Source organism: Oncorhynchus masou, chromosome 33, assembly GCF_036934945.1.
Source record: "Oncorhynchus masou masou isolate Uvic2021 chromosome 33, UVic_Omas_1.1, whole genome shotgun sequence".
Taxonomy (NCBI): Eukaryota; Metazoa; Chordata; class Actinopteri; order Salmoniformes; family Salmonidae; genus Oncorhynchus; species Oncorhynchus masou.
In genome coordinates this window covers 386602-414529 of record NC_088244.1, presented here as the reverse complement: position 1 = coordinate 414529, position 27928 = coordinate 386602, and the positions used below count along the sequence as shown (strand labels likewise).

General features: G+C 45.3%; 2 protein-coding genes across 3 annotated transcripts in view; both read right to left on the bottom strand.

Moving 5' to 3' along the window:
- Nucleotides 1–1531: 1531 nt before the first annotated feature.
- Nucleotides 1532–18394, bottom strand: ndnl2 (necdin-like 2). Its single transcript, XM_064956144.1, has 10 exons — nucleotides 18290–18394; nucleotides 17958–18025; nucleotides 17723–17842; nucleotides 17561–17624; nucleotides 13578–13752; nucleotides 9350–9429; nucleotides 8908–8950; nucleotides 8735–8797; nucleotides 3905–4019; nucleotides 1532–1849 (listed from the first exon to the last, which is right to left on the bottom strand). The coding sequence occupies exons 2-10, from the start codon at nucleotides 18012–18014 to the stop codon at nucleotides 1733–1735; spliced, it is 834 nt and encodes a 277-aa protein (XP_064812216.1). The 5' UTR covers nucleotides 18015–18025; nucleotides 18290–18394; the 3' UTR covers nucleotides 1532–1732.
- Nucleotides 18395–21459: 3065 nt separating this feature from the next.
- Nucleotides 21460–27928, bottom strand: part of LOC135527660 (constitutive coactivator of PPAR-gamma-like protein 2) — an 89507-nt gene continuing 83038 nt past the window's right edge. The window contains exon 16 of one of the 2 annotated variants that reach the window (XM_064956142.1): nucleotides 21460–27120. In XM_064956142.1, coding sequence (XP_064812214.1) covers nucleotides 26878–27120 — 243 coding nt within the window. In that variant the 3' untranslated portion in view covers nucleotides 21460–26877. The remainder of the gene's footprint in view (nucleotides 27121–27928) is intronic. The other variant, XM_064956143.1, reaches the window with a different exon arrangement.

Sequence of the window (27928 nt, the reverse complement as noted above, 5' to 3'; positions counted from 1 at the left end):
GGATGATAGATGTAATCTACCCCATTAGGATGATAGATGTAATCTGCCCCATTAGGATGATAGATGTAATCTGCCCCATTAGGATGATAGATGTAATCTGCCCCATGAGGATGATAGATGTAATCTGCCCCATTAGGATGATAGATGTAATCTGCCCCATTAGGATGATAGATGTAATCTACTCCCCCATTAGGATGATAGATGTAATCTGCCCCATTAGGATGATAGATGTAATCTGCCCCATGAGGATGATAGATGTAATCTGCCCCATTAGGATGATAGATGTAATCTACTCCCCCATTAGGATGATAGATGTAATCTGCCCCATTAGGATGATAGATGTAATCTGCCCCATTAGGATGGTAGATGTCATCTACTCCATTAGGATGGTAGATGTAATCTACACCTCCATTAGGATGATAATTATTATTTAGTGTAATGTTTAATTTGAGCTTCATTATTTCTATATAGCTACACTTTCTCCTTCTGACCTAACGCGAGTGGGGGGTGTGGCTTCATTACAGTGATCTCAAGGTCAGCTGCTCACCGATTTGACATCTCCAACACATTTGCTGGGTGAATGATGCGGTGTGCAAACCAACATTTAAAGAACATGACATTATTAAATCAGCTGGACCCGTCCTCTTTTGTAAAGTGGGTGGGGCAAAAATGGACAGGAGAAGCCCGAGCCGAAAGGTGTACCTCCTTTCCCACCCTAGCTCTAACTGATGGTGACTGTCTAGCCCCGTTTATACCTGGTGCTAACATGTGTCCTTTGTCCTTAACTTGCCCACATTCTGATTGTACCCACATTTTTTGACCAGTGTAGACGATTAAAAGATGCATTGTTATCTGATCTAAGTGCAAACAGACAAGATCGGGACAAAATATGCATGTTAGAACCAGGTATAAACAGGGTTTGGGTCATTAACATTTTAGGTCATGAGTTGAAAAATCCCCATAGAAATCAATGGGAAGATGTTGGTCCCTGGATTGAAAACTGAATTGACTCCAAGCAAATCCTGTCAGTCTGTCTCAGCCTTCTTTTATAACTATAAACACCAGAAAATAAATCTTTAAATATAAATACTTTACAACAATACCAATAAATACATTACTTATAATATCAGAAGTCTCAGAGCAACAAGGTGTGAGGGGGGTGTTGAGGGGGGGATGATCACAACGACAGGCAGAGGGTCAAACAGGTGTAGCGTTTTGGGGTGTACTGACTGAGGTTGTACCTGCTTGTTGTATCGTGCATCTTAGTAATTAACCCCACAGCTACTAATAAACTGGGACTATGCGTAACCAAGACACGACCACATTGTCTGTGTGAAAAAGTAAGGAAATGCAAGTCAATTCCCTTGACCCTCCCATGTGTATATCTGAATGGCCAGGTTGAACCAGGGGAGTAGGGGAGCATCTACGATATTGCTAACAACGTACAGATCTACCAACAAAAGGTTACGGGCCAAGGCGAGGGGAGCTAATTGGGACCGTCTGTAAGACAGATGGAGACATTGAGGGTAAATAACATTTGTATAAAATCATTTTTATTGTTGAACTTGACAAATGAAAACAGTGTCACCTTAAATTAATATAACAATGACTGAATGAACCGGTGTGTGATTCTCTACTGTTATTGTTTCACTAACAGAACAGTCCAACAGAAACAGATTGGAGTAGAACACACACTAAACAAACACACAGAATGACTTCCCACAACCCCCCTCTATCTCTGGCTAACACTGGCGCTCGTGTTAGCAGAGGTGACAACTGCCGGGGCGGCAGGAGGGGCGGTGGCTTCTCTGTACTGCTGAGTCCAGCTCTGAGGATCCTGTTCATGGAGCTAACAGACGGGAGAGAGGGCAACCTCAGTTACACAGCTGCAATACCTAGTGAAAGTCCACACATCTTTGCAAGGTTTACATTCTGTTGCCTTAAAATGTCTAATTTAATCTAAAAATGGATTAAACTAAAAAATGAATCCCCACTGATCTACACAATCTACTCCACATTTTCAAAGTGAAAGAAATTCATTTCAGAAAATTAGTAAAATTAGAAAAGTACATTTCCTGAAGAAAATGTGGTGTGGTAGCTAGCTGTTTAGTAGTGGCAGTGACTGGTTATAGTAGTGGTAGTGACTGGTTATAGTAGTGGTAGTGACTGGTTATAGTAGTGGTAGTGACTGGTTATAGTAGTGGTAGTGACTGGTTATAGTAATGGTAGTGACTGGTTATAGTAATGGTAGTGGTAGTGACTGGTTATAGTAGTGGTAGTGACTGGTTATAGTTATAGTAGTGGTAGTGACTGGTTATAGTTATAGTAGTGGTAGTGACTGGTTATAGTAGTAGTAGTGGTAGTGACGGGTTATAGTAGTAGTAGTGGTAGTGACTGGTTATAGTAGTGGTAGTGACTGGTTATAGTTATAGTAGTGGTAGTGACGGGTTATAGTAGTGGTAGTGACGGGTTATAGTAGTGGTAGTGACGGGTTATAGTAGTGGTAGTGACGGGTTATAGTAGTGGTAGTGACTGGTTATAGTAGTGGTAGTGACTGGTTATAGTAGTGGTAGTGACTGGTTATAGTAGTGGTAGTGACTGGTTATAGTAGTGGTAGTGACTGGTTATAGTAGTGGTAGTGACTGGTTATAGTAGTGGTAGTGACTGGTTATAGTAGTGGGAGTGACTGGTTATAGTAGTGGGAGTGACTGGTTATAGTAGTGGTAGTGACTGGTTATAGTAGTGGTAGTGACTGGTTATAGTAGTGGTAGTGTCTACAGTAAAAAATACACAGAAATATTACATTTGCATGCTTCACAGTAGGGAGGATGGTGCCAGGTTTCCTCCAGACGTGACACTTGGCATTCAGGCCAAAGAATTCAATCTTGGATTCATCAGACCAGAGAATCTTATTTCTTATGGTCTGAGAGTCTGTAGGTGTCTTTTGGCCAACTCCATTCAGGCTGTCATGTGCCTTTTACTGAGGACTGGCTTCCTCCTGGCCACTCTACCATAAAGACCTGATTGGTGGAGAGATGGTTGTCCTTCTGGAAGGTTCTCCCATCTCCACAGAGGAACTCTGGAGCTTTGTCAGAGTGACCATCAGTTTCTTGGTCACCTCCCTGACCAAGGCCCTTCCCCCCCGATTGCTCAGTTTGGCCGGGTGGCCAGCTCGAGGAAGAGTCTTGGTGGTTCCAAACGTCTTTCATTTAAGAATGATGGAGGCACTGTGTTCTTGGATCTTCAATGGTGCAGAAATGTTTTGGTACCCTTCCCCAGATCTGTGCCAGATCTCTACGGACAAGTCCTTCAACCTCATGGTTTGGTTTTTGCTCTGACATGCACTGTCAACTGTGGGACCATAAATAGACAGGTGTGTGCCTTTCCAAATCATGTCCAATCCAATTGAATTTACCACAGGTGGACACCAATCAAGTTGTAGAAACATCTCAAGGATGATCAATGGAAACAGGATGCACCTGAGCTCAATTTCAAGTCTCACAGCGAAGGGTCTGAATACTTACGTAAATAAGTTCAGTTTTTTATTTGTAATACATTTGCTAAAATTTCTAAAAATCTACTTCCTATTTGTCATTATGGGGAATTGTATGTAGATTAATTTAATCAATTTTAGAATAAGGCTGTAACGTAATAAAATGTGGAAAATGTCAAGGGGTCTGAATACTTTCCAAATGCGCTGTATACACTGGAGTTGCTTTACTAAGACAGTGAATGTTCCTGATGGGCCTAGTTATAGATTTGACTCATATCGGCTTGACAATCTAACAACAAGACCTTTAAACTGCCTTCTAGTGATGAACAACAACCAAATGTGCAGTGGGTGTGTAGACTTTCACTATGCACTAAACACACAAACCGCTACCGAGGGGCGGCAGTGTCTCACCTGTCCAATGAACTCCAGTAGTTTGACCTTTGACACCTCCATGTCCGCCCTCTGACCCCAACGGAACTCAAACTCCAACGGCTCTGTGTGTGGGATACGCACATACTCCAGGTACCTACACACACAGGTTTAGTCCATTCAACTGACAGGTAAAAAGTATTTAGAGAAACACTAGAGAGGTCCAAGAACAGGTCTCTGGTTATCATACAGATACTCATGTCACCCTGGTCACACACACCCTGTTCTCTCACACCCTGGTCACACACACCCTGTTCTCTCACACCCTGGTCACACACACCCTGGTCACACACACCCTGGTCACACACACCCTGGTCACACACACCCTGGTCACACACACCCTGGTCACACACACCCTGGTCACACACACGTAGTATAACGTTTAAAATGTGTGGAGTGGAAGGAGGTGCTGACAGTGATGTGGTCTCGGTTCTCATCTTCCTACTACTGTCCTGTGGTATAGACAGGTTCCCATCTTCCTACTACTGCCCTATGGTATAGACAGGTTCTCTTCTTCCTACTACTGCCCTATGGTATAGACAGGTTCTCTTCTTCCTACTACTGCCCTATGGTGTGGTATAGACAGGTTCTCATCTTCCTACTACTGCCCTATGGTATAGACAGGTTCTCATCTTCCTACTACTGCCCTGTGGTGTGGTATAGACAGGTTCTCATCTTCCTACTACTGCCCTATGGTATAGACAGGTTCTCATCTTCCTACTACTGCCCTGTGGTATAGACAGGTTCTCATCTTCCTACTACTGCCCTATGGTATAGACAGGTTCTCTTCTTCCTACTGCTGCCCTGTGGTATAGACAGGTTCTCATCTTCCTACTACTGCCCTGTGGTATAGACAGGTTCTCTTCTTCCTACTACTGCCCTGTGGTATAGACAGGTTCTCATCTTCCTACTACTGTCCTGTGGTATAGACAGGTTCTCATCTTCCTACTGCTGCCCTATGGTATAGACAGGTTCTCTTCTTCCTACTGCTGCCCTGTGGTATAGACAGGTTCTCATCTTCCTACTACTGCCCTATGGTATAGACAGGTTCTCATCTTCCTACTACTGTCCTGTGGTATAGACAGGTTCTCATCTTCCTACTACTGTCCTGTGGTATAGACAGGTTCTCTTCTTCCTACTACTGCCCTGTGGTATAGACAGGTTATCTTCTTCCTACTACTGCCCTGTGGTATAGTATAGACAGGTTCTCTTCTTCCTACTACTGCCCTGTGGTATAGACAGGTTCTCTTCTTCCTACTATTGCCCTGTGGTATAGACAGGTTCTCTTCTCCCTACTGCTGCCCTGTGGTGTGGTATAGACAGGTTCTCTTCTTCCTACTACTGCCCTATGGTATAGACAGGTTCTCATCTTCCTACTACTGCCCTGTGGTATAGACAGGTTCTCATCTTCCTACTACTGCCCTGTGGTATAGACAGGTTCTCTTCTTCCTACTACTGCCCTGTGGTATAGACAGGTTCTCATCTTCCTACTACTGCCCTGTGGTATAGACAGGTTCTCATCTTCCTACTACTGCCCTGTGGTATAGACAGGTTCTCATCTTCCTACTACTGCCCTGTGGTATAGACAGGTTCTCTTCTTCCTACTACTGCCCTGTGGTATAGACAGGTTCTCTTCTTCCTACTACTGCCCTATGGTGTGGTATAGACAGGTTCTCTTCTTCCTACTACTGCCCTGTGGTGTGGTATAGACAGGTTATCTTCTTCCTACCACTGCCCTGTGGTGTGGTATAGACAGGTTCTCATCTTCCTACTGCTGCCCTATGGTATAGACAGGTTCTCTTCTTCCTACTGCTGCCCTATGGTATAGACAGGTTCTCTTCTTCCTACTACTGCCCTGTGGTATAGACAGGTTCTCTTCTTCCTACTACTGCCCTATGGTGTGGTATAGACAGGTTCTCTTCTTCCTACTACTGCCCTGTGGTGTGGTATAGACAGGTTCTCTTCTTCCTACTGCTGCCCTGTGGTGTGGTATAGACAGGTTCTCATCTTCCTACTACTGCCCTATGGTATAGACAGGTTCTCTTCTCACTACTGCTGCCCTGTGGTGTGGTATAGACAGGTTCTCATCTTCCTACTACTGCCCTGTGGTGTGGTATAGACAGGTTCTCATCTTCCTACTACTGCCCTGTGGTGTGGTATAGACAGGTTCTCATCTTCCTACTACTGCCCTGTGGTATAGACAGGTTCTCTTCTTCCTACTACTGCCCTATGGTATAAACAGGTTCTCATCTTCCTACTATTGCCCTGTGGTATATACAGGTTCTCTTCTCCCTACTGCTGCCCTGTGGTGTGGTATAGACAGGTTCTCTTCTCCCTACTGCTGCCCTGTGGTGTGGTATAGACAGGTTCTCTTCTCCCTACTACTGCCCTATGGTATATACAGGTTCTCTTCTTCCTACTACTGCCCTGTGGTATAGACAGGTTCTCTTCTTCCTACTACTGCCCTATGGTATAGACAGGTTCTCATCTTCCTACTACTGCCCTGTGGTGTGGTATAGACAGGTTCTCATCTTCCTACTGCTGCCCTGTGGTATAGACAGGTTCTCATCTTCCTACTGCTGCCCTGAGGTATATACAGGTTCTCTTCTTCCTACTACTGCCCTATGGTATATACAGGTTCTCTTCTTCCTACTACTGCCCTGTGGTATAGACAGGTTATCTTCTTCCTACTACTGCCCTGTGGTGTGGTATAGACAGGTTCTCTTCTTCCTACTACTGCCCTATGGTATAGACAGGTTCTCATCTTCCTACTACTGCCCTGTGGTGTGGTATAGACAGGTTCTCTTCTTCCTACTACTGCCCTATGGTATAGACAGGTTCTCATCTTCCTACTATTGCCCTGTGGTATAGACAGGTTCTCTTCTTCCTACTACTGCCCTATTGTATAGACAGGTTCTCATCTTCCTACTACTGCCCTGTGGTGTGGTATAGACAGGTTCTCATCTTCCTACTACTGCCCTGTGGTATAGACAGGTTCTCATCTTCCTACTACTGCCCTGTGGTATAGACAGGTTCTCATCTTCCTACTACTGCCCTGAGGTGTGGTATAGACAGGTTCTCATCTTCCTACTACTGCCCTGTGGTGTGGTATAGACAGGTTCTCATCTTCCTACTACTGCCCTATGGTATAGACAGGTTCTCATCTTCCTACTATTGCCCTGTGGTATAGACAGGTTCTCTTCTTCCTACTACTGCCCTGTGGTGTGGTATAGACAGGTTCTCTTCTTCCTACTACTGCCCTGTGGTATAGACAGGTTCTCTTCTTCCTACTACTGCCCTGTGGTGTGGTATAGACAGGTTCTCTTCTTCCTACTACTGCCCTATGGTATAGACAGGTTCTCTTCTTCCTACTACTGCCCTGTGGTGTGGTATAGACAGGTTCTCTTCTTCCTACTACTGCCCTGTGGTATAGACAGGTTCTCATCTTCCTACTACTGCCCTGTGGTATAGACAGGTTCTCATCTTCCTACTACTGCCCTGTGGTGTGGTATAGACAGGTTCTCATCTTCCTACTACTGCCCTATGGTGTGGTATAGACAGGTTCTCTTCTTCCTACTACTGCCCTATGGTGTGGTATAGACAGGTTCTCATCTTCCTACTGCTGCCCTATGGTATAGACAGGTTCTCATCTTCCTACTACTGCCCTATTGTATAGACAGGTTCTCATCTTCCTACTACTGCCCTATGGTGTGGTATAGACAGGTTCTCATCTTCCTACTGCTGCCCTATGGTATAGACAGGTTCTCATCTTCCTACTACTGCCCTATTGTATAGACAGGTTCTCTTCTCCCTACTACTGCCCTGTGGTGTAGACAGGTTCTCTTCTTCCTACTACTGCCCTGTGGTATAGACAGGTTCTCATCTTCCTACTACTGCCCTATGGTGTGGTATAGACAGGTTCTCTTCTTCCTACTACTGCCCTATGGTGTGGTATAGACAGGTTCTCATCTTCCTACTACTGCCCTATGGTATAGACAGGTTTTCTTCTTCCTACTACTGCCCTGTGGTATAGACAGGTTCTCTTCTTCCTACTGCTGCCCTGTGGTGTGGTATAGACAGGTTCTCATCTTCCTACTACTGCCCTATGGTGTGGTATAGACAGGTTATCTTCTTCCTACTACTGCCCTATGGTGTGGTATAGACAGGTTCTCTTCTTCCTACTACTGCCCTATGGTATAGACAGGTTCTCTTCTTCCTACTACTGCCCTGTGGTATAGACAGGTTCTCATCTTCCTACTACTGCCCTATGGTATAGACAGGTTCTCATCTTCCTACTACTGCCCTATGGTATAGACAGGTTCTCTTCTTCCTACTACTGCCCTGAGGTGTGGTATAGACAGGTTCTCTTCTTCCTACTACTGCCCTATGGTATAGACAGGTTCTCATCTTCCTACTACTGCCCTGAGGTGTGGTATAGACAGGTTCTCATCTTCCTACTACTGCCCTGAGGTGTGGTATAGACAGGTTCTCATCTTCCTACTATTGCCCTGTGGTATAGACAGGTTCTCTTCTTCCTACTACTGCCCTATGGTGTGGTATAGACAGGTTCTCTTCTTCCTACTACTGCCCTATGGTATAGACAGGTTCTCATCTTCCTACTACTGCCCTGTGGTATAGACAGGTTCTCATCTTCCTACTACTGCCCTATGGTGTGGTATAGACCATCACACCCAGACAATACAACCAACCTCCTAGTTGTTTCACTGCAGGTGAACTGGTATATGAGTTCACAACTCATGTATTACCATACTATCACCACATATTACCCATTCAGGGTCGAGAGAGACTCACCTCTGACGGACAAACTCATCAGTAACGATCTTCTTCACGTCTCCAAAGATCTCGTGTCTCTCCCTGGGGGGAGACCATACTTTAATCTCACTCCACAACTGGCTGGATGATCAAACCTGGTGACGGGACTGGGACAGTGAAGGAGCCTATGATCATCAGCCACACAGACTTACCCTTGATCAACTCTCAGCTTCTTCAGTGTGTTCCACACCATACCTACAAGCACAAAGCATGATGGGACATCTCAGTGAGGAGAAGGGGCATACACACGACACTGTGATGTCATCAATAAGTGTGTGTGTGTGGGGGGGGGGGGGGCAGACAAGAGTTGGCAAATATATGTATTTTTTTTTTAGTTGTGGCCCCCTCCCATTGGCTACACTGGTATCAGAATTGGGACAAACATTTACATTACATTTACATTTAAGTCATTTAGCAGACGCTCTTATCCAGAGCGACTTACAAATTGGTGAATTCACCTTCTGACATCCAGTGGAACAGCCACTTTACAATAGTGCATCTAAATCATTAAGGGGGGGGGGGGGGGGGGTGAGAAGGATTACTTATCCTATCCTAGGTATTCCTTGAAGAGGACAAAGCCAACGGAACACTCACTCTCCTTGACCACACCCCCCTTCATGAAGACGATGCTGAGGATTACGAAGAGTAGACCCGTCTTTGGATTACTGGGACTCCTGTAAAACACACACACACACACACACACACACACACACACACACACACACACACACACACACACATTGAGACTGTGTCTGTGCCTTGATCTAGGTTTGGCAAAACTAAACACGGCGGTGTTCGCCTTGGATGGTGGCATCTTGCTAGAATAAAGACCTCCATAACTGCCATTATTGAAAGATCATGATACCTCACATCTCAAAATAGGGCTACTTAGATCCCTCACTTCAAAGGCAGTTATAGTCAATTAACTAATCACTGATCATAATCTTGATGTGTTTGGCCTGACTGAAACATGGCTCAAGCCTGATGAATTTACTGTGTTAAATGAGGCCTCACCTCCTGGTTACACTAGTGACCATATCCCCCGTGCATCCCGTAAAGGCTGAGGTGTTGCTAACACTTATGATAGCAAATTTAAATTTACAAAATAAAAACCGACATTTACGTATTTTGAGCTTCTAGTCATGAAATCTATGCAGCCGACTCATTCAATTTTTTTTATAGCTACTGTTTGCAGGCCTCCTGGGCCATATACAGCGTTCCTCATTGAGTTCCTTGAATTCCCTGAATCGGACCAAGTAGTCATGGCAGATATTCTAATGTTTGGTGACTTTAATATTCACATGGAAAAGTCCACAGACCCACTCCAGAAGGCTTTCGGAGCCATCATCGATTCAGTGGGATTTGTCCAACATGTCTCTGGACCTACTCACTGTCACAGTCATACTCTACTCTGTCACAGTCATACTCTACTCTGTCACAGTCATACTCTACTCTGTCACAGTCATACTCTACTCTGTCACAGTCATACTCTACTCTGTCACAGTCATACTAGTTTTGTCCCATGGAATAAATGTTGTGGATCTTAATGTTTTTCCTCATAATCCTGGACTATCGGACCACCATTTTATTACATTTGCAATCGCATCAAATAATCTGCTCAGACCCCAACCAAGGAGCATCAAAAGTCATGCTATAAATTCTCAGACAACCCAAAGATTCCTTGATGTCATTCCAGACTCCCTCCACCTACACAAGGACGTCAGAGTACAAACATCAGTTAACCACCTAACTGAGGAACTCAATTTAACTTTGCGCAATACCCTAGATGCAGTCGCACCCCTAAAAACAAAAAACATTTCTCATAAGAAACTAGCTCCCTGGTATACAGAAAATGGCTCCACACCAGACTGGAAGTCTTCCGACTAGCTTGGAAAGACAGTACCGTGCAGTATCGAAGAGCCCTCACTGCTGCTCGATCCTCAATAAGTTTGAAAAATAGGATGAAAATAAGAACAATCCAAAATGTATTTTTGATACTGTCGCAAAGCTAACAAAAAACAACATTCCCCAAGAGAGGATGGCTTTCATTTCAGCAGTGATAAATTCATAAAGAAAAGATCATGGTCATTAGAAAGCAAATTACGGACTCCTCTTTAAATCTGCGTATTCCTCCAAAGCTCAGTTGTCCTGAGTCTGCACAACTCTGTCAGGACCGAGGATCAAGGGAGACACTCAAGTGTTTTAGTACTATATCTCTTGACACATTGATGAACATAATCATTGCCTCTAAACCTTCAAGCTACATACTGGACCCTATTCCAACTAAACTACTGAAAGAGCTGCTTCCTGTGCTTGGCCCTCCTATGTTGAACATAATAAACGTCTCTCTGTCCACCGGATGTGTACCAAACTCACTAAAAGTGGCAGTAATAAATAAAGCCTCTTGAAAAAGCCAAACATTGCCCCAGAAAATATCAAAAACTATTGGCCTATATCGAAACTCCCATTCCTCTCAAAACATTTTGAAAAAGCTGTTGCGTAGCAACTCACTGCCTTCCTGAAGACAAATAATGTATACGAAATGCTTCAGTCTGGTTTTAGACTCCATCATAGCACTGAGACTGCACTCGTGAAGGTGGTAAATGACCTTTTAATGGTGTCAGACCGAGGCTCTGCATCTGTCCTCGTGCTCCTAGACCTTAGTGCTGCTTTTGATACCATCGATCACCACATTCTTTTGGAGAGATTGGAAACCCAAATTGGTCAACACGGTCAAGTTCGTGCCTGGTTAAGATCTTATCTGTCAGAAAGATATCATTTTGTCTCTGTAGATGATTTGTCTTCTGACAAATCAATTGTAAATTCTGGTATTCCTCAAGGCTCCGTTTTAGGACCACTACTGTTTTCACTATATATTTTACCTCGGTGATATCATTCGGGAAACATAATGTTAACTTTCACTGCTATGAGGACGACACACAGTTGTACATTTCGATGAAACATGGTGAAGTCCCAAAATTGCCCTACCTGGAAGACTGTGTTTCAGATAGAAGGAAGTGGAAGGCGGCAAATGTTTTACTTTTAAACTCAGACAAAACAGAGATGCTAGTTCTAGGTCCCAATAAACAAAGAGATCTTCTGTTGAATCTGACAATTAATCTTAATGGTTGTACAGTCGTCTCAAATAAAACTGTGAAGGACCTCGGCGTTACTCTGGACCCTGATCTCTCTTTTGACGAACATATCAAGACTGTTTCAAGGACAGCTTTTTTCCATCTACGTAACATTGCAAAAAACTTTGTCCAAAAATGATGCAGAAAAATGTATCCATGCTTTTGTCACTGTGTCTACTGCAATACTCTACTTTCCACCTCCCTGGATGAAGCAATAAATAAACTTCAGTTAGTGATAAACACGGCTGCTAGAATCTTGACTAGAACCAATACATTTGATCATATTACCTCAGTTCTAGCCTCTCTACACTGACTTCCTGTTAAGGCAAGCGTTGAATCAAAGGTTTTACTGCTAACCTACAAAGCATTACATGGGCTTGCTCTTAACTATCTTTCCGATTTGGTCCTGCCGTACATACCTACACGTACGGTACGGTCACAAGACGCAGGCCTACTAATTGTCCCTAGAATTTCTAAGCAAAAAGCTGGAGGCTTTCCATTTATGTGTAATGGTCTGCCTACCCATGTGAGAGACGCAGACTCGGTCTCAACCTTTAAGTCTTCACTGAAGACTCATCTCTTCAGTAGGTCCTATGATTGAGAGTAGTCTGGTCCAGGAGTGTGAAGGTGAACGGAAAGGCATTGGAACAACGAACCGCCCTTGCTGTCTTTGCCTGGCCGGTTCCCCTCTCTCCTCTGGGATTCTCTGCCTCAAACCCTATTACAGGGGCCGAGTCACTGGCTTACTGGTGCTCTTTCATGCCGTCCCAAGGAGGGGTGCGTCACTTGAGTGGGTTGAGTCACTGACGTGATCTTTCTGTCGGGTTGGCTCCCCCCCTTTGGTTGTGCAGTGGGGGAGATCTTCGTGGGCTATACTCGGCCTTGTGTCTCAGGATGGTAAGTTGGTGGTTGAAGATATCCCTCTAGTGGTGTGCTTTGGCAAAGTGGGTGGGGTTATATCCTAGCAGTTTGGCCCTGTCCGGGGGTATCGTTGGGCCGGACCACAATGTCTCTCAACACCTCCTGTCTCAGCCTCCAGTATTTATGCTGCAGTAGTGTTTGTGTCGGGGGGCTGGGGTCAGTCTGTTATATGTGGAGTATTTCTCCTGTCTTATCCGGTGTTGTGCGTGAATTTAAGTATGCTCTCTCTAATTCTCTCTCTTTCTTTCTCTCTCTCGGAGGACCTGAGCCCTAGGACCATGCCTCAGGACCACCTGGCATGACGACTCCTTGCTGTCCCCAGTCCACCTGACCATGCTGCTGCTCCAGGTTCAACTGTTCTGCCTGCAGCTATGGAACCCTGACCTGTTCACCGGACGTGCTACCTGTCCCAGACCTGCTGTTTTCAACTCTCTAGAAACAGCAGGAGTGGTAGAGATACTTTTAACGATCGGCTATGAAAAGCCAACTGACATTTACTCCTGAGGTGCTGACCTGTTGCACCATCGACAACTACTGTGATTATTATTATTTGACCATGCTGGTCATATATGAACATTTGAAAATCTTGGCCATGTTCTGTTATAATCTCCACCCGGCACAGCCAGAAGAGGACTGGCCACCCCACATAGCCTGGTTCCACTCTAGGTTTCTTCCTAGGTTTTGGCCTTTCTAGGGAGTTTTTCCTAGCCACCGTGCTTCTACATGTTGAGAGATTCTCCCTCTTGTCTTTCCACACAGTGACCTACATGTTGAGAGATTCTCCCTCTAGCTGCTCCAGTTTGTTGATGAGGATGTAGACGTGGTTCTTAGAGTCGATCTCCACCAGCTTCAGACCAAACACGGTCTCAAAAACACATCCCACCCTCTTTATAATCTCAGGGTAGATGTTCCTGTACTCCTTCACAACATGTTTCACGATGTCTGGAGAGGGGGGGCGAGGTGGGAAGAATAGAGGGGAAAAGAGAGAGGGGAAAAGAGAGAAGGGGATGGAGAGAGAGAGTGAGGTGGGGAAAATAGAGGGGAAAAGAGAGGGTACGGGAAGAGAGAGAAGATAAAATCAAGATTTATTTATACAGCACATTTCAGACATGGAATGCAACACAATGTGTTTCACAGGACAAAAACAAATAAAAACGACAAATTGAAAACTTAAATATTCATTACACAAACACAAAGGAATAAAAACTGAGCGACTAAAAAGCACACTAAGTAAAATCAAAGCTCAAGGGGAGCAGTAACTAGAGGCCGGGGGAGAAGTAACTAGAGGCCGGGGGAGCAGTAACTAGAGGCCGGGGGAGCAGTAACTAGAGGCCGGGGGAGCAGTAACTAGAGGCCGGGGGAGAAGTACCTAGAGGCCGGGGAGCAGTAACTAGAGGCCGGGGGGAGCAGTAACTAGAGGCCGGGGGAGCAGTAACTAGAGGCCGGGGGAGCAGTAACTAGAGGCCGGGGGAGCAGTAACTAGAGGCCGGGGGAGAAGTACCTAGAGGCCGGGGGAGCAGTACATAGAGGCCGGGGGAGCAGTACCTAGAGGCCGGGGGAGCAGTAACTAGAGGCCGGGGGAGCAGTAACTAGAGGCCGGGGGAGCAGTACCTAGAGGCCGGGGAGAAGTACCTAGAGGCCGGGGGAGCAGTACCTAGAGGCCGGGGAGCAGTACCTAGAGGCCGGGGGAGCAGTAACTAGAGGCCGGGGAGCAGTAACTAGAGGGTGGGGGCAGTAACTAGAGGCCGGGGGTGCAGTAACTAGAGGCCGGGGGAGCAGTAACTAGAGGCCGGGGGAGCAGTAACTAGAGGCCGGGGGAGCAGTAACTAGAGGCCGGGGGAGCAGTAACTAGAGGCCGGGGGAGCAGTAACTAGAGGCGGGGGAGCAGTAACTAGAGGCCGGGGGAGAAGTACCTAGAGGCCGGGGGAGCAGTACCTAGAGGCCGGGGGAGCAGTACCTAGAGGCCGGGGGAGCAGTAACTAGAGGCCGGGGGAGCAGTAACTAGAGGGTGGGGGCATAATAACTAGAGGCCGGGGGAGCAGTAACTAGAGGCTGGACGAGCAGTAACTAGAGGCTGGACGAGCAGTAACTAGAGGCTGGACGAGCAGTAACTAGAGGCTGGGGGCGCAGTAACTAGAGGCTGGGGGCGCAGTAACTAGAGGCTGGGGGCGCAGTAACTAGAGGCTGAACGAGCAGTAACTAGAGGCTGGACGAGCAGTAACTAGAGGCTGGACGAGCAGTAACTAGAGGCTGGACGAGCAGTAACTAGAGGCTGGACGAGCAGTAACTAGAGGCTGGGGGCGCAGTAACTAGAGGCTGGGGGCGCAGTAACTAGAGGCTGGGGGCGCAGTAACTAGAGGCTGGGGGAGCAGTACCTAGAGGCCGGGGGAGCAGTACCTAGAGGCCGGGGGAGCAGTACCTAGAGGCCGGGGGAGCAGTAACTAGAGGCCGGGGGAGCAGTAACTAGAGGGTGGGGGCATAATAACTAGAGGCTGGACGAGCAGTAACTAGAGGCTGGACGAGCAGTAACTAGAGGCTGGACGAGCAGTAACTAGAGGCTGGGGGCGCAGTAACTAGAGGCTGGGGGCGCAGTAACTAGAGGCTGGGGGCGCAGTAACTAGAGGCTGAACGAGCAGTAACTAGAGGCTGGACGAGCAGTAACTAGAGGCTGGACGAGCAGTAACTAGAGGCTGGACGAGCAGTAACTAGAGGCTGGACGAGCAGTAACTAGAGGCTGGGGGCGCAGTAACTAGAGGCTGGGGGCGCAGTAACTAGAGGCTGGGGGAGCAGTAACTAGAGGCTGGGGGAGCAGTACCTAGAGGCTGGGGAGCAGTAACTAGAGGCTGGGGGAGCAGTAACTAGAGGCTGGGGGAGCAGTAACTAGAGGCTGGGGGCGCAGTAACTAGAGGCTGGGGGCGCAGTAACTAGAGGCTGGGGGCACAGTAACTAGAGGCTGGGGGCACCGTAACTAGAGGCTGGGGGTACAGTAACTAGAGGCTGGGCGCACCGTAACTAGAGGCTGGACGCACCGTAACTAGAGGCTGGGGGAGCAGTAACTAGAGGCTGGGGGAGCAGTAACTAGAGGCTGGGGGAGCAGTAACTAGAGGCTGGGGGAGCAGTAACTAGAGGCTGGGGGAGCAGTAACTAGAGGCTGGGGGCGCAGTAACTAGAGGCTGGGGGCGCAGTAACTAGAGGCTGGGGCGCAGTAACTAGAGGCTGGGGCGCAGTAACTAGAGGCTGTGGGCACAGTAACTAGAGGCTGTGGGCACAGTAACTAGAGGCTGTGGGCACAGTAACTAGAGGCGGTGGGCACAGTAACTAGAGGCTGTGGGCACAGTAACTAGAGGCTGGGGGCACAGTAACTAGAGGCTGGGGGCACAGTAAACTAGAGGCTGGGGGCACAGTAAACTAGAGGCTGGGGGCACAGTAAACTAGAGGCTGGGGGCATAGTAACTAGAAGAATAGTAACTAGAGGCTAGGGGCATAGTAACTCGAGACTGGGGGCACAGTAACTCGAGGCTAGGGGCACAGTAACTAGAGGCTAGGGGTATAGTAACTAGAGGCTGAGGACACAGTAACTAGAGGGGGGGCAAAATAACTATAACTAAAATCCTCTGGTTACACAGAAATGCAAAGTTCGGTATCATCTGCGTAGCAGTGAAAATCAATACTCTGCTTTCTGATAACACTGGCAAGGGGTAATGTACAGTATTCAGACCCCTTCACTTTTTCCACATTTTGTTTAGTTTCAGGCTTATTTTAAAATAGACTAAAATATATTTTTTCCTCAATTTACACACAATACCCCATGATGACAAAGAGAAAACAGGTTTTAGCTCCACGGATAAATTATTAGACTGTATCAACTAAATCAAGACCAAGGTACTTATTGTTGGAGCCAAAGCACAGAGAGAGAGAATCTGTGCTTCCAAAAAAACAATTGAGAACTGGCCCGGAGAGGCCAATCTCATTTACCACTAACTAAGACTGTCTTCTATGTTGACTCTAGGATCATGTACCACTTTAACTAAGGCCAGTCAACTGTTTTTCCACACACGATCTCGACAAACCATTTCTGGATGGACCTTGCGTTGTGCACAGGGGCATTGTTATGCTGAAACAGGAAAGGGCCTTCCCCAAACTGTTGCCACAAATCTGCCGTTCCCTGTAGTCATCAGTGTGTTAATGTTTTAATCGTTGGGGCGGGGTAGGGTAGCCTAGTGGTTAGAGCGTTGGACTAGTAACCGACAAGGTACAAATCTGGGTACAAATCTACCGTTCTGCCCCTGAACAGGCAGTTAACCCACTCTTCCTAGGCCGCCGTTGAAAATAAGAATTTGTTCTTAACTGTCTTGCCTGGTTAAATAAAGATAAAATAAGTATAAAATGGGACTTCAGAAACTAGTAACCTTTATTTATTCAGGTTAGTCTCCTGGTTAAATAAAGGTTAAATAAAAAAATCAAACAGTGGGCTTAAAACATCAGACAAGCTCAGTGCATATAGTTGATTTGATTAAAACACATAGGATGTGTCCATATGGAAAAATACATATTTAACATTTTGACCAATGGATTGGTTGAAATAACAGACTCTTGGTCGACAAAGATTTATTTTTTTTGTCGGGACAGCCCTAATTGAATTAGTACCTTTTCGTTGGCACGACTGGCTAAGACATTGTTTATAAAGCATAAATAGTTGGAGCCCAGTGAGGGAGCATGAAGGAAGTTGTAGTGTTTCATCAGCTCCTACCTGCTCTGCGGATGGGGAACTTTTTCTGGTCCTTAACGAAGATGAACTGGACAACCTCAGCTGTCTAGGGAAAGAGATAGATGAGAGAGAGAGATATGAGTGAGAGAGAGATATATGAGAGAGAGAGAGAGAGATATGAGCGATAGAGTGTGTGTGTATTACCTTCAGGTCGACCTGAGCAGGTGTCAGTCTGTCCAGACCCTTCTGCACCTGCGACGTACTGGGCTGGGTGAAGGACGGGTCATCCTCATCATCACCAAGCACCGCCTCCCAACGCTGGGACTAACAGAGACAAAGACACCAGCATCATCATCAGAAAGGGATGTTTTTTTAGAGACGCTGGAGAGGGGGGGATGATGTAGGTATAGAGAGATGAAGTAGTTGTGTTGTTAGTTACCCGAACTCCTTTGTTCTGGGAGCTCTGTGTGGTGGATGCTCTCTTCCTCTGAGACATCACGGCTCTGACTGGGAGGGGGGAGGAGGGGGGACAACAACAATATCAACAACACAAGTGTAGCCCGTTCATCTTTCAACTACCGTTAGCTATTAGCGTTCTGGCTGGCGTAACGTTAGCGAGCTAGCTAGTGATGGACACACCAAAGCCAGCAAGCTAGCTACCGAAGCAAACTGGGCAACATTAATGTAAAATAATGTATCAAAAGCAATCTAAAATGTATTTAAACCGAGAAAAGTATTAATGCTAGTAACGTTAAGTAGCTATTCACTCACGAAAAAGGCTGTTTAGAAACTTCTTCCGCTTCTCAAACTCCCGCTTGTCGAGACGCGTGTTGATGACGTACAATCTTCATCTTTTTCTTCTTCAAAGATTTATATAAACTAAGATAGACCACAGCCTCTCGTTTCAATGGAAAATGAGTCATAGTGGGCAGAGCCAAGCACGCGCTAGCGAGATCCTAATGGCACGTTTTAGCCTCATCTGCATATTTTCGTTAGGAAACGCCTACGCAATGCAGTGCGCCTTTGCACTCCTTCTACAAAACTTAGTCCACTCTGTTCATAACATATTTTAGTTTTGGGAAAAGAAAACTGTATTGAAATCAAATGTTTAATCGATGAGAACATGTGCAGAATTTCGGTCAAAACCATTTAGTTTCATCTTCTCCCAATGCCGGCCAGTGGGCTTCCTCTCACTTCCATATTTGGTAGTGAGTGGAAACGCCAAGCGGATGCTTCACGTTTATACATCCTGGTGAAATCTGTCTCATTGTTCTATCTGTGCTTCTTCTGTGGGTTTTATGGCAGACGACAACCCAAAAAGGTGTATTGCCGCCACCAAATGGGCAGGTTGAAAAAACAAGGTAAAAAGAAAATCAATACCTGATAGGGAAAACTAACTTATTTAATTCACCCAAATGAAAATAGTACATTGACATAAACAAAACTCCCACTTATTCCTTCCTTCAAATCTCCCTTCTCAGACTCTAGGGCCTGAGAGAGTGGTAAAGCTTCTGACAGTACTCCATGCAAGTCCTCCGCAGAGAAATCTTTCAGCCGCTTCCACAATATCTATTTTCCTGGACCTCCTTTCCACTTTGGCAGTGCCGAGTGGCGCAGCGGTCTAAGGCACTGCATCTCAATGCAAGAGGTGTCACTACAGTACCTGGCTCAAATCCAGGTTGTATCACATCCGGCTGTGATTGGGAGTCCCCATAATGGAAGAGTGGCAAGAAGAAAGCCATTTCTTAAAGATATCCATAAAAAGTGTAGTTTAAAGTTTGCCACAAGCCACCTGGGAGACACACCAAACATGTGGAAGAAGGTGCTCTGGTCAGATGAAACCAAAATTTTACTTTTTGGCAACAATGCAAAACGTTATGTTTGGCGTAAAAGCAACACAGCTTATCACCTTGAACACACCATCCCCACTGTCAAACATGGTGGTGGCAGAATCATGGTTTTCTTCAGCAGGGACAGGGAAGATGGTTAAAATTGATGGGAAGATGGATGGAGCCAAATACAGGACCATTCTGGAAGAAAACCTGATGGAGTCTGCAAAAGACCTGAGACTGGGACAGAGATTTGTCTTCCAACAAGACAATGATCCAAAACATAAAGCAAAATCTATAATGGAATGGTTCAAAAATAAACACATCCAGGTGTTAGAATGGCCAAGTCAAAGTCCAGACCTGAATCCAATCGAGAATCTGTGGAAAGAACTGAAAACTGCTGTTCACAAATGCTCTCCATCCAACCCCACTGAGCTCGAGCTGTTTTGCAAGGAGGAATGGGAAAAAATGTCAGTCTCTCGATGTGCAAAACTGATAGACATACCCCAAGCGACTTACAGCTGTAATCGCAGCAAAAGGTGGCGCTACAAAGTATTAACTTAAGGGGGCTGAATAATTTTGCACGCCCAATTTTTCAGTTTTTGATTTGCTAAAAAAGTTTGAAATATCCAATAAATGTCATTCCACTTCATGATTGTGTCCCACTTGTTGTTGATTCTTCACAAAAAATACAGTTTTATATCTTTATGTTTGAAGCCTGAAATGTGGCAAAAGGTCGCAAAGTTCAAGGGGGGCGAATACTTTCGCAAGGTACTGTATTTTTTATTTAATTGAACCTTTATTTAACTAGGTAAGTCAGTTAAGAACAAATTCTTATTTACAATGACGGCCTACCGTGGCCACACCCGGACGATGCTGGGCCAATTGTGCGCCGCCCTATGGGACTCCCAATCACTACCGGTTGTGCAACACACAGATCATGACCCCCACTTTCTTGGGTAACTTCCATAAATTCTCTTTCACTGAACATGGTGACTTGGTTTTGCCTCGTCCCGTTATATATTGCTAATCGGCTGGTTATGAGAGCCGCAAACCTACGCCTGTCAGAGAAGGTGGCTCTGACTTCCAGTCTTTTGAGAACCAAAGGAATAGCCTGCAAACTCAGCTCAACGAACTGGCCTAACTCCTCAGCGCTGAGCACCTCGGCTTTACAGCACTTGTGATATTGTGCGTTGCCAGGGTCTGCCGCGAATCGAGATCCATCTTTGGCAAGCAGTGTAACAACTTCCTAATTCAATCGGCTTTGGCCTGCAGTCTTCGGTTGGAACTGCAAAAAACTTCTAATATTTCGGCCCAATAGATTTTGTAATGTGGATGGTGTGAAACCCCGGGCTTCACACTGGCTGTACCACTCTGACACACACTGGCTGTACCACTTTGACACACACTGGCTGTACCACTCTGACACACACTTGTAACTAGCTGTGGAACACAGCCCTTCATCGGAATTGCCCTCTGACCTGGAGGAATTCCCACACTCGGGATAAGCTGGAACGAGAATGTCAATGCATTTTGCAGGATTTTTTCCCCCAGAATAAAGCCTTCATATTCTGTCAATGTCATGTTTTCCACATCGCTTCCTGGCCTTGAGCTTAACTAGTGGGTGAGACAGCGTCGACCTCATCACTCTCGCAGCCCGTCGAAGTCCCCCCGATGCAGCTCCCTCAGCTCCGACTGTGTTCCACCACCGCTGACTGGATGGCTGCGCTGTCACCGCTCACCCCCCCAGTAAAGTCCCAGTGCTCTCCCAGCAGCGTTCCACTGTTCAGTCTGCTGTCTGTCAGTTGAAAGCAGGGTCGCAAGCATAGTGTGCCTCCATTCGATAGTACCAGACTTAAATTGTTGGGCGACTTTGAAATGTCGGTCTATCCGCCCGATGTTCTGCTCGGGACAAGGCCCAAAGTCGCGTTTTGATCTGTCTTCTGCCTGCCTGCGTGCTCCACCGACCAACAAAATAACACTAACCATTTATCATTTCAACTTCAATTGAGTGACGTCAGAGTTGGACATCCCAAGGATCCCAGATAACAAGAACCACTTACTAACTGGGCCCAAACAGAAAGATCAAAAGAACACACTGACAGCAGTAAGTTCATTTTTTTCCTATAAGAATACATTTTATTTCAGCACTGGATGTAATTTCCCAACAAACATGACCATCTTTACATCATCACGCCTTTCCTTCCTTCCTGTTCCTGTCCTCTGACATCACTTCCTCCACAGCCATAAGAATATAAAAGCCCTCTCCACAACAACATTCTGGTGTTTCCATTTAGCAAACAATGACAAATTATACCAATAATAATCATAACAGCAATAATCATAATAATGAAGAGGAATCCTTTACGGATGTTGTTGTTTAGGGGGGCGTGGCTTACAGTACATGATGTACTCACATTACTGCTAGTTTACATGATGTACTGTAGTATACATGTTAGTTGGTTCAGAAGGTGATGTAGTAGTACAGAGATTTAGACTGACACCTGGATGATGTCATAAAATAAACATGTGACCTGGCCATGTGACCTGAATTGACTGGCCATCTCCCTGGCAGCATCCCAAACGACATCCTGTTCCCTTTCTAGAACACTACTCGTGACGAGGACCATAAGAGTCTCAGAAATGAAACATGACTGAAAACTTCCTGCCCCACATGGTATAAAGTAGTGCACTATTATAGGGAACAGGGTGCCATTTGGAATGTCTCATTGTCTCTTTTCCCTGCAGGCTCATCTGGTCTGGACAAGTCAGTGGGCGTAGCTATTCATCCATCCATGTACTGACACATAACAGTCCTACAGCATCCAACACAGTTCTGTTCTACTCATCACAAAACTCCACTCTATAGGGGTAAACCAATCACACGTGCTGTGATGTCATCATAGAATCTCTTGATAGGTCATTGGTTTGGGGCATACCATCATGGCAGGAAAACGGGGGTGAACTTTGGTTCTCAGGGTGGTAATGTGAGACTTCTAACTCTGTGCAAAGTTCAGCTTCACTTGACGAATTGACCATAAAATCTTTATAAGGGACGATAAACAGAATATACCAACGTAGTGCAGAGACGATGATTATTTTAAAATGTTTTGACGTGCGATACTTAACTTAGTAACAACGGCGAAGTGGTCTTTAAGACGATCGATGGCATAATATCAAATACGGAGAAGGATCATATATTGAATGGTTTCAGTTTACATCTCTATGGTTGGCTAAAGCCTCTCAAAACGAACGCTTTGATAGAAGGGTTAGAAGAGACATTCAAAAGAGTAAGAAAAAAACACAGTTTAAAGTACAATTGAATAAAACAGTTCAATTTCTTTTTGTTGTTTACTTTTTTCCTTTCAGATTCTGGCTAGTTTACAGAGAAACTGATAATCACTAAGAAAAGTTAATCACAATATAGAATATTAGTGGGGGTGGTTAGGGGCGGGGTCAGAAAACAGCCAATAGAAACGTTCCTAGAGGGAACAGAGAGCACAGAGACATGAGCAAGAGATATTTAATGTGTATATTGGTACTGTGTGGTTGGAGATATGTACTGTGTATATTGGTACTGTGTGGTTGGAGATATGTACTGTGTATATTGGTACTGTGTGGTTGGAGATATGTACTGTGTATATTGGTACTGTGTATATTGGTACTGTGTGGTTGGAGATATGTACTGTGTATATTGGTACTGTGTATATTGGTACTGTGTGGTTGGAGATATGTACTGTGTATATTGGTACTGTGTATATTGGTACTGTGTGGTTGGAGATATGTACGGTGTATATTGGTACTGTGTGGTTGGAGATATGTACTGTGTATATTGGTACTGTGTGGTTGGAGATATGTACTGTGTATATTGGTACTGTGTGGTTGGAGATATGTACTGTGTGGTTGGAGATATGTACTGTGTATATTGATACTGTGTGGTTGGAGATATGTACTGTGTATATTGGTACTGTGTGGTTGGAGATATGTACTGTGTGTGTAGGGTACTCTTCATTTGTGTGTGTTGGTGAAAGTGTGTATCAATGTGTTTACTTCACGTGCTGCTTTAAGCAGAACTACCAAATGGGGGGAGAGAACAGATGGGAGGAGAGAGAGAGAGATGGGAGGAGAGAGAGAGATGGGAGGAGAGAGAGAGATGGGAGGAGAGAGAGAGAGATGGGAGGAGAGAGAGAGAGATGGGAGAAGAGAGAGAGATGGGAGGAGAGAGAGAGAGATGGGAGGAGAGAGAGAGAGATGGGAGGAGAGAGAGAGAGATGGGAGGAGAGAGAGAGATGGGAAAAGAGAGAGAGATAGGTTGAAGAGAGAGAGAGATGGGTTGAAGAGAGAAGAGGGCATGTTGGTGTACAGAGCGATATTGAGATAAGCATTCAAATCACTGATCAATAAAATCTAATCAAGCTAAATCAGACATGGATAACAATGGGACATCATGTTATTTACGTTATCAAGCTAGTGTCTAACTCAGAGTATGACAATGTGCGCGTGAAAGTATTGTTACGAGTGGAGAGGGCTGTGTGTCAGACTGCAGCTCGGGACAACAGTAGGTGTTACCAAGTCTCTCTGCTTCACCCACAGACAGAAACGAGGAACAGCAACATTACATCACTTCTGCACAAACACACGGAGGGCTGTTAACAACTACTGTGTGTATATATGAGTAAGTATCGTTAGGAACGAGTCGACAGGGTCGTGTGTAATTTTGTCAGATAGTGGAGTGACATAGGCTCACCACTCCTCCTGGCTGAAGAGCTATACTCATGACCTGCAGTGGTCCGTTTTATTGTACTACAGTAATGAAAGGTTAAAGGTTAAAGTATTACACTGTATATGTATGTATGAGTCGTAGTCGTCTAGTCATGCTGGGTATTATATGACCAGTGGGGCTCTTCTCCATCCAGGTTCAACTCTGTCTGCTAGATATCCCTAAAAGACTTGACGTGGAATTAATACCGAAACTCTCTATTTGCTTGTAAACAGTCCCACAACACAGTCATGAGCCACAGAAATCCAAACCCATGTGGGTTGAAGTGCTGTCTCTATTCAGATGTTACGGTTGTTCTGGCAACTGTGCGCTCTGCAGGGGTTATTTCCATTCTACTACGGTAGTTTGGCCTGCAATTGGATTACTTAGCAGCCAGACCTTTTCTGTTTGTGTCAACTACTATTGTCTGACAGTCCTGTAGAACTTAGCCCAACACGGTTACTATTGTCTGACAGTCCTGTAGAGGTTAGTCCCTGCTATCTCTCTCTGCTATCTCTCTGTAGTCTTCTACTAACATTAAAACAAGTCAATACTCAGAGCAGACCTATTAAAATGATATTTTATCCTCTACTATAATGATGACAACATAAAGAGTTTAACATTAAAACTATTTAGGATCTTTAGATTGGGCGGAACATGCAAGTGTTCTCACCTTAAACCCTGCTGATTGGCTAAGTGGTTTGGGGGAAGTGCTTCCTGTTAGATAAAGAGCTTAGAATGCTGGGCTATCGCCGTGGAAACTGCTAACCAATCACCAGGCGGTGCTACCAGGCCTGTCCTGATTGGCCAGCCAGCTGACAAGGCGAGTGTGGGTCTATGCTTTGGGACCTCATCAGGTCTTGTCTCTAAAGGCAACCTACCCCCCATAATGCACTGCTTCTGATGCACTACGCAGGGAATGCCATTTCAGATGCAGCCTTGGGTTCATTTAGACAAGGTGCCAGTCAGAAGAGGAGCTTGGCAGCGTCAGCACTCTGACCTTTAAGCCCTGACCATCCCGTCCTCTGACGTGGCACCATACTTGGCCCATAGAGAATGATAGAGGCCTCTACTGGCCAACAGGCCGTATTAGCCTGGGCAGCGCCATTGAGCGCTTCCACCATTTTAATGTAGTCAACTGTGTGGGCCTCCCAACTTCATTGGCTGATCCCTCCTGGTGACCCTGTTGAAGTCATGTCAAACTGGGAGGGATTAGCTAACTGTGAAGAAAATAGACTACTTTAAAATGAAGCTAGGCTCAATAGAGCTGCCCATACTGTCATAGATGCAATAACGGTACAGATACAAAGATGTCCTCTATCTCTGATCGCGTGAAGGTTTTGACCTGCTAGAGGATTCCTTTTAAAACTAAATGTGCTTCTTCTGAAGACCACGCCGTTCTAGGGCTGCACCATATTGGCGCATTTTATTTACTTTGAACACATATTACAATTTGACCTGTGATCGATCAAAACACAGTTGGAATCAGAGAAATATAATGATTTATATTAAGAAGCTAAGTGGAAAGCAGCATCATTCTGGTTTGGAACAATGTGTTGACTGCATTTGACCTAACAGAACAGCATGGAAGCTTCTAGTGAATCTAACAGAAGAGGAACTGTGCTGCTTGAGTTGTAGGAAGCAGCCGCAAGAGGAGAGGGACGACAGAGTCAACTATAATAACGGACCGTACACACGGCTGCGTGGGGTTGCAAAATATTGCCATATGGATATTGCACATGTAAATATTGCGGTTTGGATGAATTGTGCAGCCCTACTCTGATCACATTCAAACAGGTCTCGTTTGCACAACACAAAGGCCATGTTAAAATAGACCTTGAGGTCAATGATCAAAGAGATTTCCTAGGTCGCAAGGGAACTCTCTCAGACAAACTGTCTAGGGGTTTGGTCAATAATAATCAATATTAAATCAATGAATCCAACATTAGTAAGTGCTCTCTGTTGGGATATACAATCAGAGCATAGGGGATATAATCTAATATAGGGGTAAGAGCTTCCATACGTTGGAGCGTCAGGTTAAGGTGCGTACATACATTACATCTGTGGTCAGGGGGTCTAGGCTCACTTAGCTGGGCTAGGCTAACTGAGCATGATAACATATTAGGGCAAGTGCTCATGTTATTCAAGGTGTGGGCTACGTTAGCATGCTAATGCATTAGCGGTGCGGCGGTGCAAATGCTACTGAAGGGTTAGAGCAATGTAAACACGCGCTCTGGGTGGTTAGTAGTGTGGCTAACACTAATAAATCATTATTGGTGGTAAACCGGGCTTATTTAGCACACAAACACTCATTCATTCGTCATCCTCCTCTTTCGCTATTCCTCCTCTGACACTTCTAGAGTCCAACACTCCTGGAACTCTGAGCTCACCATGAGGTCCCTATGGCAACAACCAACACACCCGGCAACCAAACCCAGGCACCAAGCCAACAGTGTGTGGTAGTGTCGACGTTAGTGTATCTAAACGCACTACTACAAAACACCGTAGTTCAAGTCTAACCGCAAGGATCCCGGTAGGAATATTAACAGTAGGGAGGGACCATCAGAACATCATGAGACAGTGGGCTGGGGTTACTATAGCGACAGGCCATGGGGGCGGTGCTTTAGGTAGGCAGGGGCTTACATACATATGGACTCATGGAGAAAAACCTCTGATCGTTAAGATAAAATAAAACTACATGACAAAATCAAGGGGCAGTGAAACACAGACAGCTTTTTCAGAACACCCTGGTGCATTCTGGGAAAGCCTCATCACGCCTCCTTCGTTAGTGTTCCGTCTGAAGGACAGTCGTCAAGGCAACAGGGGGCCTCCTCTGTTTGGTTGTCTCTGCTTGCTAAGGCACACGGGATTGGATGGGCCAGTGGGGGCAGATCCAGAGGCTGGCCAATACCGGAGGCTGAAAGGCTGCCATTCAGCTGCTGGGTCACGGCCCCCGAGTTAGGCTCCTCCTCCTCCTCAGGCTTGGTGGGGCTGGTGGAGGAGGGGGAATGTGTCTGGGGGAGGAGAGGAGAGAGAGTTCATGTTTACTTAGAGTTAGTTAGCTCCAGCTACCCCTGTTTAGCAAAGAGCCTTCTTTACATATGGTTATACCAGAACGGTGATTTGGTTGGTAATGTCATTATTTTTTATTTAAATTGTTAGTAAAGCCACAATCAATCTCATTAAATCAGTGTTGAAAACAGTTTAGGCCTAGTTAATTATTTAATCTTGTCTACAAATTATTTTCTAACTGGTAGGCCTATGTTTGTCTTGTCAAAAATAATCAGATAATATTTATATTAGCCTACCTTCAAATATATATATAAAGTGTAGGCTATTATTGTTTTATCTTATTATCTGGACATTATTCTATCAGGTTACATTCCGTTTCCACTAGTTACCACAGTCACAAAGTCATTGCTAAATCAAATCAAACTTTATTTGTCACATGCGGCGAATACAACAAGAGTAGACTTTACCGTGAAATGCTGAATACAACAAGAGTAGACTTTACCGTGAAATGCTGAATACAACAAGAGTAGACTTTACCGTGAAATACTTACTTACAAGCCCTTAACCAACAGTGCAGTTCAAGAAGAGTTAAGAAAATATTTACCAAATTAACTAAAGTAAAAATAATAATAAAATGTAACAAAATAACAATAACGAGACTATTTACAGGGTCAATGTGCGGGGGTACAGGTTAGTCGAGGTAATTTGTACATGTAGGTAGGGATGAAGTGACTATCCATAGATAATAAACAGCCAGTAGCAGCAGTGTACAAAACCAATGGAGGGGGGGGGGTGTCAATGTAATAGTCC

Coding starts and splice junctions, on each gene's coding strand:
- ndnl2 (XM_064956144.1), bottom strand. CDS start 18,014: ATGTCTCAGAGGAAGAGAGCATCCACCACACAGAGCTCCCAGAACAAA. Junction 17,625..17,722: donor CTGCTCAGGTCGACCTGAAG/GTAATACACACA, acceptor CTCTTTCCCTAG/ACAGCTGAGGTTGTCCAGTT. Junction 8,951..9,349: donor GGGGGGTGTGGTCAAGGAGA/GTGAGTGTTCCG, acceptor TTGTGCTTGTAG/GTATGGTGTGGAACACACTG.